Here is a 12,582-nt window from a genome sequence, read left to right on the forward strand (position 1 = left end):
AGGCAATGGGAAAGGCGTGTCTCACAATGATGACATCACAACCACAGGCATTAAGGCCGAGAGGGGAAGAGTTCTAACCACTGCTACAGACATAAACATGTAACGGATGCAGAGTTTACAGTGGCATTCTGGGAAAATCAAGGGGTCAGAAAGGAGTTGGCTAGATTCAGCTACAGCAGCCCTGTTATAGGCCACCAGAGAATGAGTGAGAGGATCAATCGTTTCCGGTTTCTGACAGTGTGACTCCTGACAGAGGTGGCCTATCATAGAACAACAACAACATAAGGGGCTATCGCAATAGTCAGAAGTGGATTCCTCTCTTTGTCTCCTTTCCTTAATCTGTATGGATATGAAGTGAGCAGGTGAAAGCAGAATTCTGGTAGGCAATGGCACCAACCAGTTTGCTTTCACCTTACCTGTGTTTTCGAAAGACAGGTGAAGGAAAGGAGACAAGGTGAAGAAGACTATTCAGCCCTTTGAGATGCACCTAAAGGCTGCGTTTACACAGGCAGCCCATTTTGGGGTGTTCCACAAATTGGTCATTTGACCAATCAGATCTTTTCACATCAGCTCTTTTTCAGATCTGATTGGTCAAAAGACCAATTATATATATTTAAAAAAAAGATTTAACACAGCCTTTACACAAGTGTTTAAAGGTGCCCTATGCAGAAATTGCTCTGCCTTTTCCTGGTTGCTAAAATTCGCAAAATTTCAGTTTGTGACAGAACAAGCAGTCATTGTGTAGAGAATCATTTAACCATCTAAATATATTTTCCATAACCAAACATATTGTATTTTCTACTGTTTGAAGCTGGTGTACAAAACTGAAAGTAAAAGATGCAAAAACAAAAGTTAAGAACGGGAAGCATAGAAATAGTGCACATAGACTTACGTTCAATGAGTGACAGGTCTATAACTCTATATTTCTATGTGAATTTGGTTGGGTCGCCCAAAAAGTTATCTATTGCAGCTTTAAGTGTTTACACTGGCATCAGAATTGGGCTGCCTGTGTTAAGACAGCCAAAGAGAATGTGACAGGTTGTCTCTGTGCCCAGGCTGAAAATGCAAACCTGTCAAACCGAGAATAGAAATTCTGACTGATGTTGCCCTCTGGTGGTGACTAAAGGGATAGTTCACCCCAAAATGAGTTTGTCAGACGCATATTGCGTGATTTAAACAACAGATGGCATGAAACATTTACACAACTTATGGATTGTATACCACTTTTGATGTATGAAAACAATGGACAAACTTTGATTATGGGGTGAACTATCCCTTTAAGTGTCTATTCTCATGCCCTCATCTCAGCCTCAGAAGTAGATGGACACAAGTCAACGTCAAACACAGATAGAGGCATGACCATGAGTGCTGATCTAAGGTCAGTTCTACATTTTCCTTCCTAATGGTTAAAGTTAGTTGAGGGAGGGTAAGCTGATCCTAGACCTGTGGGTAGGAGCAACTTGACTGCCTCTGATGCAAGCAAGTTTAAACATACAGTTTGAAGAGAGGTAGGTGGGAGACAAGGGGCTCGATTCAATCCGTAGCGCTGAAGATTTGCGCTGTAGTGCGATACAAATGTAAAGGTCATTTCCGATTGAGCCGTCATATGCAGCGTTTACCGTGAATGGGATCTCTGCGAACATTGCCTTTACATCTGTTGCGTGTTGTAGCGCAGGTCTTCAACACTACGGATTGAACCAAGCCCAAGGTGAACGATAGTTCAGCTACACTACCTGCTAAATTTACGAGGGATTTATAAAAACATACATGAACTTTCCCTTTTTTTCATACGTCCAAGAAAAATAACCAGGCAGACAGAAAGAAAAAGGAGACTATCAAAATGTTCAAAATTAGTTTTGTAAATACATCGGCTCTTAAATACCTTAAATAAATTAAATATGTTAATGAAAATTTGAAAGTCTGTTTTTCAGAAAACCTCAAACATATTTCCAAGATTTCAAATGAATAAAATATAATCTCAAAATCCAAAGAAATGCATAATTTTGTATTAATGCAAAAGAGGGTACATACAATTTACAATGAATCCATTCAAAGTTAATTTTGTATTAGTAACTCAACAGCAGTTGAGAAAGATAAGAGGAAAATGTGGTGTCCAATGTTTCGTGTCCAAACCCAGAACTAATTCAACACAGATGAACGAGCCATTGGATATAAGGTGGAAATGTGCTTGTGCAACTGAATTTTCAATTGGCCCTACCTGCTGTGTTGTCAATAGCGAAACAATGAAACCTGTGTGTGTAATGCCTTACTTTGACCAGAAGAGAGCGACATTTCATAAAAAATTGGACAGTGGCACACTTGATGGGGTAGCCGTTTTCACAACTGATTGTGACTTTGACTTTCAGCTAATTCTGTATATGTAGGTGTGTGTATACAGTGGCTTGCAAAAGTATTCACCCCCCTTGGCATTTTTCCTATTTTGTTGCCTTACAACCTGGAATTAAAATGGATTTTTGGGGGGTTTGTATCATTTGATTTACACAACTTGCCTACCACTTTGAAGATGCAAAATATTTGTTTTTGTGAAACAAACAAGAAATAAGACAAAAATACAGAAAACTTGAGCGTGCATAACTATTCACCCCCCCCCCCCCCCCTCCCCCTCCCCCTCCCCAAAGTCAATACTTTGTAGAGCCACCTTTTGCAGCAATTACATCTGCAAGTCTCTTGGGGTATGTCTCTATAAGCTTGGCACATCTAGCCACTGGGATTTTTGCCCATTCTTCAAGGCAAAACTGCTCCAGCTCCTTCAAGTTGGATGGGTTCCGCTGGTGTACAGCAATCTTTAAGTCATACCACAGATTCTCAATTGGATTGGCCATTCCAAGACATTTAAATGTTTCCCCTTAAACCACTCAAGTGTTGCTTTAGCAGTATGCTTAGGGTCATTGTCCTGCTGGAAGGTGAACCTCTGTCCCAGTATCAAATCTCTGGAAGACTGAAACAGGTTTCCCTCAAGAATTTCCCTGTATTTAGCGCCATCCATCATTCCTTCAATTCTGACCAGTTTCCCAGTCCCTGCTGATGAAAAACATCCCCACAGCATGATGCTGCCACCACCATGCTTCACTGTGGGGATGGTGTTCTCAGGGTGATGAGAGGTGTTGGGTTTGCACCAGACATAGCATTTTCCTTGATGGCCAAAAAGCTCAATTTATGTCTCATCTGACCAAAGTACCTTCTTCCATTTGTTTGGGGAGTCTCCCATATGCCTTTTGGCGAACACCAAATGTGTTTGCTTATTTATATTTTAAGCAATGGCTTTTTTCTGGCCACTCTTCCGTAAAGCCCAGCTCTGTGGAGTGTACGGCTTAAAGTGGTCCTATGGACAGATACTCCAATCTCCGCTGTGGAGCTTTGCAGCTCCTTCAGGGTTATCTTTGGTCTCTTTGTTGCCTCTCTGATTAATGCCCTCCTTGCCTGGTCTGTGAGTTTTGGTGGGCGGCCCTCTCTTGGCAGGTTTGTTGTGGTGCCATATTATTTCAATTTTTTAATAATGGATTGAATGGTGCTCCGTGGGATGTTCAAAGTTTCTGATATTTTTTTATAACCCAACCCTGATCTGTACTTCTCCACAACTTTGTCCCTGACCTGTTTGGAGAGCTCCTTGGTCTTCATGGTGCCGGTTGCTTGTTGGTGCCCCTTGCTTAGTGGTGTTGCAGACTCTGGGGCCTTTCAGAACAGGTGTATATATACTGAGATCATGTGACAGATCATGTGACACTTAGATTGGACACAGGTGGACTTTATTTAACTAATTATGTGACTTCTGAAGGTAATTGGTTGCACCAGGTCTTATTTAGGGGCTTCATAGCAAAGGGGGTGAATACATATGCACGCACCACTTTTCCGTTATAATTTTCTTTGAAACAAGTAATTTTTTTCATTTCACTTCACCAATTTGGACTATTTTGTGTATGTCCATTACATGAAATCCAAATAAAAATCAATTTAAATTACAGGTTGCAATGTAACAAAATAGGAAAAACGCCAAGGGGGATGAATACTTTTGCAAGGCACTGTATGTGCGTGTGTGAGAGATCAATATGTTATCGAAGAGCTATCCCACTCCAGCTTGCTCTTCGGCTTGCTCTCCTTCCCTTCCCTCTCGTCCTCGTCCTCTTCCTCTGTTTCATCACTGTCGTCAGACTCTGCACTCGTGATGTCGACTGCCGGTTCATATTCCTCTTCGTCATCTTCCTCATTTATCTCCTCCTCCACCGCCTGAGGCTCTCCGACATTCTACAGGACAGGACACAGTGGAACACAGAATTACTCTTCAAATATGCAGAAGACACTTTAAAGCTAACATAAGGGCTCGCCAAGAAAAACTTCCAAAATGACTAATTCAAGGCAGAGAGGAGTTGGAGCACTCAACAAAACAGGTAGAGATTTATTTATTTTAGCTCACTTTAATCCATTGTTCAGGATGAGTAGTACAGGTGAATGATGTGACGTCAAGCTGACGTCTTCCTCAGTGTTACATGCATTGCACTTAGCTCCTATTTATAGCCTAGTGGTTTACTGAGACACAGCAATGTAAATGCAATGTAAATAACATGATTCAAGGTGAATGGCAGATAATAGCACAAAATAATTATAAGAAGAACAATCTTAGACAACGTGGATCTGAAGGGGCTAAACAATGATTTTTCACTCTCCTCCTTTCTATTATGTACTTGTCTTAATTTTTTGAGTCTCTGTGCCGCCGCTTTCAGACACCCAAATATCACATACAGTGCCTTCAGAAAGTATTCACACCCCTTGACTTTTTACACATTTCGTGTTACAGCCGGAATTTGAAATTGATTAAATTGAGATTGTGGAATTTTTACAAGTTAATTAAAAAAGAAAATCTGAAATGTCTTGAGTCAATAAGTATTCAACCCCTTTGTTATGGCAAGCCTAAATACGTTCAGGAATAAAAATGTGCTTAATAAGTTGCATGGATTCACTCTGTGTGCAATAATAGTGTTTAACATGATTTTCTGAATGACTATCTCTGTACCCCACATACAGATATTTAATTGTAAGGTCCCTCAGTCGAGCAGTGAATTTCAAAAACAGATTCAACCACAAAGACCAGGGACACCATGCTCAAAGGGGCATTGAATATCCCTTTGAGCATGGTGAAGTTATTCATTACACTTTGGATGGTGTATCAATACATACAGTAATTATAAAGATAGAGGCGTCCTTCCGAACTCAGTAGTCAGAGAGAAATGAAACCACTCAGGGATTACCATGAGGCCAATGGTGACTTTAAAACACTTACATAGTTTAATGTCTGTGATAGGAGAAAGTGAGAGTTAAAAGAAGGAAGTCTGTACAGAATAAAAATATTCCAAAATAAGCATCCTGTTTGCAACAAAGCACTAAAGTAATACTGCAAAAAATTTGGCAAAGCAATTAACTTTTTGTCCTAAATACAAAGTGTTATGTTTGGGGCAAATTCAATACAACACATTACTGAATACCACTCTCCATATTTTCAAGCATAATGGTGGTTGTATCATGTTATGGGTATGCTTGTAATCGTAAAGGACTGGGTCGTTTTCAGGATAAAAAAAGAAACGGAATGGAGATAAGCAAAAGCAAAATCCTAGAGGAAAACCTGGTGCTGTCTTCTTTCCACCAGACACTGGGAGATGAATTCACCTTTCAGCAGGACAATAACCTAAAACACAAGGCCAAATCTACACTGGAGTTGCTTACTAAGAAGACAGTGAATGTTCCTGAGTGTTCGAGTTACAGTTTTGACTTTAATCTGCTTGAAAATCTAAGGCAAAACTTGAAAATGGCTGTCTAGCAATGATCAACAACCAATTTGACAGAGCTTGAAGACTTTTGAAAATAATAATGGGCAAATATTGTACAATCAAGGTGTGGAAAGCTCTTAGAGACTTACCCAGAAAGACTCCGCTGTAATCGCTGCCAAAGGTGATTCTAACATGTATTAACTCAGGGGTGTGAATACTTATGTAAATTAGATATTTATGTTTTCATTTTCAATACATTTTTAAACATTTATACAAACATGTTTCCACTTTGTCATTATGGGGTATTGTGTGTGATAAAAAAAAGCAATCCATTTTGAATTCAGGCCGTAATACAACAAAATGTGGAATAAATCAAGGGGTATGAATACTTTCTGTAGGCACTGTATGTATTACTGACAATATTATTAAAGTGACCATTAGACTTTCCACCTTTCGGACTGAATACGTTTGTAGGGGCAACAGTTTTGATTAAATGTATAATTTATCGCTCTCACATGCCAATAGAGAACCAATGATGTGCTACCTTTTTGTAGGATTTCTGACAATGCTAATATCTTTTTCAGCCGAACCTCAGAGTTCTAAACACCAGGTCGAGCAACTCGGTTGCTTGGCAACAACACAGCTGCACCAGGCTGCCAGTCATAAGAAGTGGATGAGAACAAACCTAGGCTACTGTAGATAACTAGCTACATGGTGGTATTCAAGCTGAGGTTAATCAATAAATGCAAACAGATATTTTGATTAGCTAGGTAGCTAGCTAAAGCTAGCTTACTTGTCCAAAATCCAGCAGCTAGCCACTGTAGCTAGCTAACACCAGTCAGCTGAAAACTAGCTACAGTGAGGGAAAAAAGTATTTGATCCCCTGCTGATTTTGTACGTTTGCCCACTGACAAAGAAATGATCAGTCTATAATTTTAATGGTAGATTTATTTGAACAGTGAGAGACAGAATAACAACAAAAAAATCCAGAAAAACGCATGTCAAAAATGTTATCAATTGATTTGCATTTTAAATGAGGGAAATAAGTATTTGACCCCCTCTCAATCAGAAAGATTTCTGGCTCCCAGGTGTCTTTTATACAGGTAACGAGCTGAGATTAGGAGCACACTCTTAAAGGGAGTGCTCCTAATCTTAGCTTGTTATCTGTATAAAAGACACCTGTCCACAGAAGCAATCAATCCATCAGATTCCAAACTCTCCACCATGGCCAAGACCAAAGAGCTCTCCAAGGATGTCAGGGACAAGATTGTAGACCTACACAAGGCTGGAATGGGCTACAAGACCATCGCCAAGCAGCTTGGTGAGAAGGTGACAACAGTTGGCGCTATTATTCGCAAATGGAAGAAACACAAAAGAACTGTCAATCTCATGTCATCTCCCTCAGCCTGGGGCTCCATGCAAGATCTCACCTCGTGGAGTTGCAATGATCATGAGAACGGTGAGGAATCAGCCCAGAACTACACGGGAGGATCTTGTCAATGATCTCAAGGCAGCTGGGACCATAGTCACCAAGAAAACAATTGGTAACACACTACGCCGTGAAGGACTGAAATCATGCAGCGCCCGCAAGGTCCCCCTGCTCAAGAAAGCACATATACAGGCTCGTCTGAAGTTTGCCATTGAACATCTGAATGATTCAGAGGAGAACTGGGTGAAAGTGTTGTGGTCAGAAAATCAAAAATCGAGCTCTTTGGCATCAACACCATCCCCACGGTCAAACACGGAGGTGGAAACATTATGCTTTGGGGGTGTTTTTCTGCTAAGGGGATAGGACAACTTCACCGCATCAAAGGGACTATGGACGGGGCCATGTACTGTCAAATCTTGGGTGAGAACCTCCTTCCCTCAGCCAGGGCATTGAAAATGGGTCGTGGATGGGTATTCCAGCATGACAATGACCCAAAACACACGGCCAAGGCAACAAAGGAGTGGCTCAAGAAGAAGCACATTAAGGTCCTGGAGTGGCCTAGCCAGTCTCCAGACCTTAATCCCATAGTAAATATGTGGAGGGAGCTGAAGGTTCAAGTTGCCAAACGTCAGCCACGAAACCTTAATGACTTGGAGAAGATCTGCAAAGAGGAGTGGCACAAAATCCCTCCTGAGATGTGTGCAAACCTGGTGGCCAACTACAAGAAACGTCTGACCTCTGTGATTGCCAACAAGGGTTTTGCCACCAAGTACTAAGTCATGTTTTGCAGAGGGGTCAAATACCTTATTTCCCTCATTAAAATGCAAATCAATTTATAACATTTTTGACATGCGTTTTTCTGGATTTTTTTGTTGTTATTCTGTCTCTCACTGGTCAAATAAACCTACCATTAAAATTATAGACTGATCATGTCTTTGTCAGTGGGCAAACGTACAAAATCAGCAGGGGATCAAATACTTTTTTTCCCTCACTGTAGCTAACAAACAGGCAAAGAAAGGTACTGTCGCTAGCTATATTTGGTTATGGAAGGTTTATACACAAGTTACTTCAGCCATTAGCTTGCTAGCTTGAGCCAGACAACAACAGTTGACCTCGACACAGAAGCTAGCTAGCTACATTAGTTCCAAACCAACACCAAACTTTGGGCAAACTGTCACACTTCTACCTTACAATGCATGCAATGGGCTTTTACAACATTAGCTAGCTAGCTACTCCATAGTCCAAACTACGGTAAGAGCTAGCCACATTTCACTGTCAGACTAACGTTAGTGTGCGTGGAACCCCGTATTATCGGCATATTCAATAGCGTTTAAGAAATGTATTACCTTCAACAGTGTTATCTTGTGATCAAGCCATCAAAGTTGTGTGATTATTGGTGTCGTAAAAATGTTAGCAATTAGCATGTTTGACATTTCAGTGGAAATACTACTATTATCAGCTTTTTGATAAGCAGTTTAGCAAAAAAAATATGTCCCGTATTATCGGCATACGGTCCCCAGTTATCGGCCACCTTACTATTTTGTTCAATTACAAGATATATCCGTTAAATTTTGTTGAAAAAAGAGACACCAACCTCGTATCCGAAATGTTTACTAGATAGTTGACTAGTTGGCTAGCCTTCCGGTAAAAAATTATGACTTGCCTGTCAACTTTTCATTGCGTAGCCCGGTGCGCCCTCCTGTGGACTCGTCAGAAATGGTTCTTCACCAACATATTCAGTGTTGTAACCAAATAATTACATTTACATTTGAGTCATTTAGCAGACGCTCTTATCCAGAGCGACTTAATCTTATGTTTTGAGAAAGTAGATAACAGTTGAATACTAAAATGTGAGTATTAATAATTTACATCAAATACAACTTTAATTTAAGTTATGTGTATTGACATAAACATTGAAAACACTGTTGGAGTTTGTGTTGCAGAGATGCACTTGGAAAGTAAAGGAAGAAATACACAAGATAGGTTGAATAAATATACATATTATATTTTAGACATGTATTTTTTTGTACAAATAAATAATTTCATATGAATACAAACAATTAAATCTCGACCTCCATCCCTATATTGTCACAAAATTCACAATGAAAATCAAGCTCCACCGCTACCTCTGGATCCCACTGCACACACCTCCAGTGGAACCAGTGCTGGCAGAAGTCACAGCACACCCATGGCACCTTGGATCTACACTCCTGAGGGGAGCTTGCAGGCGGATCATGCTCCCCGCAGCGAGGTGGTGTCTTCTTTTATAAAAAATAAAATAATAATCAAATTGATTAACATGGTTTTGCAAAATGTAGAAGTTCTTCAACAACAATAGTAATTGATACAACAGAGAGAGAGAAAAACATATTATGAAGTATCTGAGTGGTGCCATGGGTGGTGTGACATTGGAGCTTTTTTCTTCCTTTTCTGTGCTGCAGTTTGAGAAAAAGTAGTGTTAGACAGAGCATGTTTTATGAAAACCCTTTTCAACTTTTTTACATCAATACCTCTGGAGGAAGCTGCAGAAGTTTTGGAGGAGGTGTAGATTACTTGAGGGCTGGTGCTATGGACTGTAGATATGTAAAGAGAGATTTTTTTTTTTACATTGCTGTTTTATAAAATAGGTAAGAAACAGTCATTTCGTAATTTAACATGTGTTTACCTGTGGAGGTGGCTGTATTCAAATTGCAGGGGGCAGGGACACCAGACGAGGCTGCTATGGTGGTGTGACCAGGGGAGACGGAGGAGACAGTTGGTCCAGAGGAGGCCTTGTTGGTGGTTACAGACAGGGGGGGTGGTGTGCATCGTGGTGGTGGTGGACAAAACCGCCGATGGTGTGGCTGGGAGAGTAGGCACGTGGCCTTCTTCTGCAGCTGGGGACTCTGGCGGCTCCTACAGGTGTTGCACACTGGGAGGCACTGGCAGTGGTGATGCAGCTGTCAGGAGTGGTTCCAGCAGGGGGTCCAGCAGAGGCGATGGCGTCAATGGTCTAATCCATGGCAGCCCTCTCCTGTGCCCTCTATGTTCTGAGGGCTGCCCGACGCTCTTTCTCCTCTGCCTCGGCCCTCTCCTTCTCACCCCTCTCCTGCCACTGGCGCGTGTATTCCTCCCCGGTGAGGCATGTGGCGACCACAGGGAGTCTTCTGTATTGGTCTAGCCGATACTTCAGGACAGTGAGGATGTGCCCCAGGTCCTTCACTATCAGCCCCCCCTCTATTAGGGGGTGCTCTTCTAGAGCTAGGGCTGGGACTGGGACTGGAGCAGGGGCTGAGGGTCCTCCTGTGGTCACTGGGGAGGAGGTGCTGATGGACGGCACAGTGCTGCTGGTTCCAGGAGAGGCGGTGGTGGGACCCGGTAGGTACCGAGACGGCATTAAATGGGACCCTTCAGTGGCTTGGGGGGGGGCCTCCCAGTGTGTAGTGTCCACCGGGGAAACACTTGGGGTAGATGATAAATAGGGGGACGTCCTCCCCAGCTGCGTTGAAACAGGCCAGCACTGTGATGTGCTCCTTGGTCCCCGGAGCCTGCTGGTACACGTGTTTTGCGCCCCGGGGAGCCAGCACTTTGTGCCTGCTCTGGTCGCTACGAAACCCAGACTCATCGCAGTTATAGATTTGTCTGGGTTTCTCCCTCAACCCACTCTCCTCCAAGTGCTTCTCATAAGAAGTGAAGAAGGTGTCCATTGTCAGACGTGTGGCACACTCAGCTCTCGCCCTGTCCAGGGTGTCCGGCCTCCTCATGCTCAGGTTCTTGTACCTCCTCCTCAACATTTCCCACCACCTATCCAGTGGTGGGATTGTTTCCCCTGGGTGCCGAAACCTACAATAGAATAGAATATATAATTGTCCATCCAGGATGAAAATGTTTGTTTTGGCATCACCATACACATCCACATTTACATCACACACATTGAGAACAGTCAGTCCACCAGTCTACATACATAAACACATAAAACACCAAATACCTGCGGATTTTGTCGCCGTATTTCATCAGCCTCTGTCTGGTGAAGGGGAACCCATGGCTGGCGCAGTAGATACAGTAAGCAATGTGGGTGGTCCACTGCGACAACCATGGGTCACCCGGCCGCTCAGCCTGTCCGCCAGGGTCTGCCGAGGTACACCATGCACCTTGGTAAATAAGAAAAGAAAACTGTTACTAGCAGATACAATTCACATACACATGGTAATCTCCTAAAAACAAAAGATGCCTAACCTTGGCAGCCTGGCGGATAGCCATCCCTGCCACGCAGTCCTCCATGGCATGGAACATGTCCACCTCACTCCACTGCTTCCTCTTGACTTCATGCTGTGGTGTTAATACATGTAGCTAAATAACTTGGCATACTATACACATTTTAGAAAGATAACTCAATCTGAATATGTATAAACATTTACATTTCAAAGCTAAGGCATTGAAAGGTGATGAAAGTTTTCACAATAACTGAAAGTGTACCCACGTTTTTTGTTTTATGTTATCTGTAATGAAAATGAGTGTCCCAATTAGTCTAATATTGATGCATACATTGTAACATTTGACTAAATACTGCCTCTATGTAGCTGTTGTAAGATGAAACATAGCCAACAGTGATAGGTGTCAAAAAGTTAATGGTTCAAAGTTCCAAATACATATTTGCAGATTGTGCAAAACGCCTCCGTCAGAGGACTCCAATTTTGATACGGTAAAGCTCGACAACATTCCGCTGTTTTCGTGATATGTATTATCTAACGCTTACAATTTCTTTCCTTTTTGCTTACTTAGCAGTTCTATCAACATTTAGCAACTAAGCTAGCAACATTAGAAAATCCGTTAGCTATATTTCAGAGGTAAAAAGTTGGATATTAAATTATGTGTGGTCCTTCGCGCAGTCAAATTTTACAATATGCAGCGTGTTCCACAAAATGTATACATATAACTTTTTTGAAAACTCTCAAAACCTAACTTACATAAATTGCACTGAAAATCGGTGGTCAGCTAGCTAGAAGGGTGTCTGTCGTTAGTCGCAAAACTTACCGTTATTTTCCAGTCCATTTAAATGTTGAGCTCTAGGTGATTTAGTCCTCCAACCGCTAGAGAGTGTCCGAAGTTAGGGGGTGTCCGATGTTGGGGGAAAATTTGCTAAATGTAAACAGCGCCTTGGTTGTGCACTGACTGCAGTGTGTAAATGCATGCTTGCTAGCGTCAGAAAAACAATTTCTAACATCCATAATCAATTCCAGTATGCTCCTTCTCCTGTCTTCTTGACATTTTAATCCAAAATTAAGTGTTGATCAACAGTGACAAACTAACAACTCTGCCAATTGACCGTCTTGATTGATTTTACAGCGCCAATCTGGATGCTGGACTAGCCCCGTGTTGGATATTTAAACAACT

At 41.9% G+C, this 12,582-nt stretch overlaps 1 protein-coding gene across 1 annotated transcript in view; it reads right to left on the reverse strand.

The window, feature by feature from the left end:
- Positions 1–3,753: 3,753 nt before the first annotated feature.
- Positions 3,754–12,582, reverse strand: part of LOC311115546 (calsyntenin-2-like) — a gene marked incomplete at its 5' end in the record, with an annotated part of 31,248 nt that continues 22,419 nt past the window's right edge. The window contains one exon of the mRNA XM_084190699.1: positions 3,754–4,263. Coding sequence (XP_084046825.1) covers positions 4,063–4,263 — 201 coding nt within the window. The 3' untranslated portion in view covers positions 3,754–4,062. The remainder of the gene's footprint in view (positions 4,264–12,582) is intronic.

This window comes from Coregonus lavaretus, assembly GCF_964263955.1.
Source record: "Coregonus lavaretus genome assembly, contig: HAP1_SCAFFOLD_2632, whole genome shotgun sequence".
Taxonomy (NCBI): Eukaryota; Metazoa; Chordata; class Actinopteri; order Salmoniformes; family Salmonidae; genus Coregonus; species Coregonus lavaretus.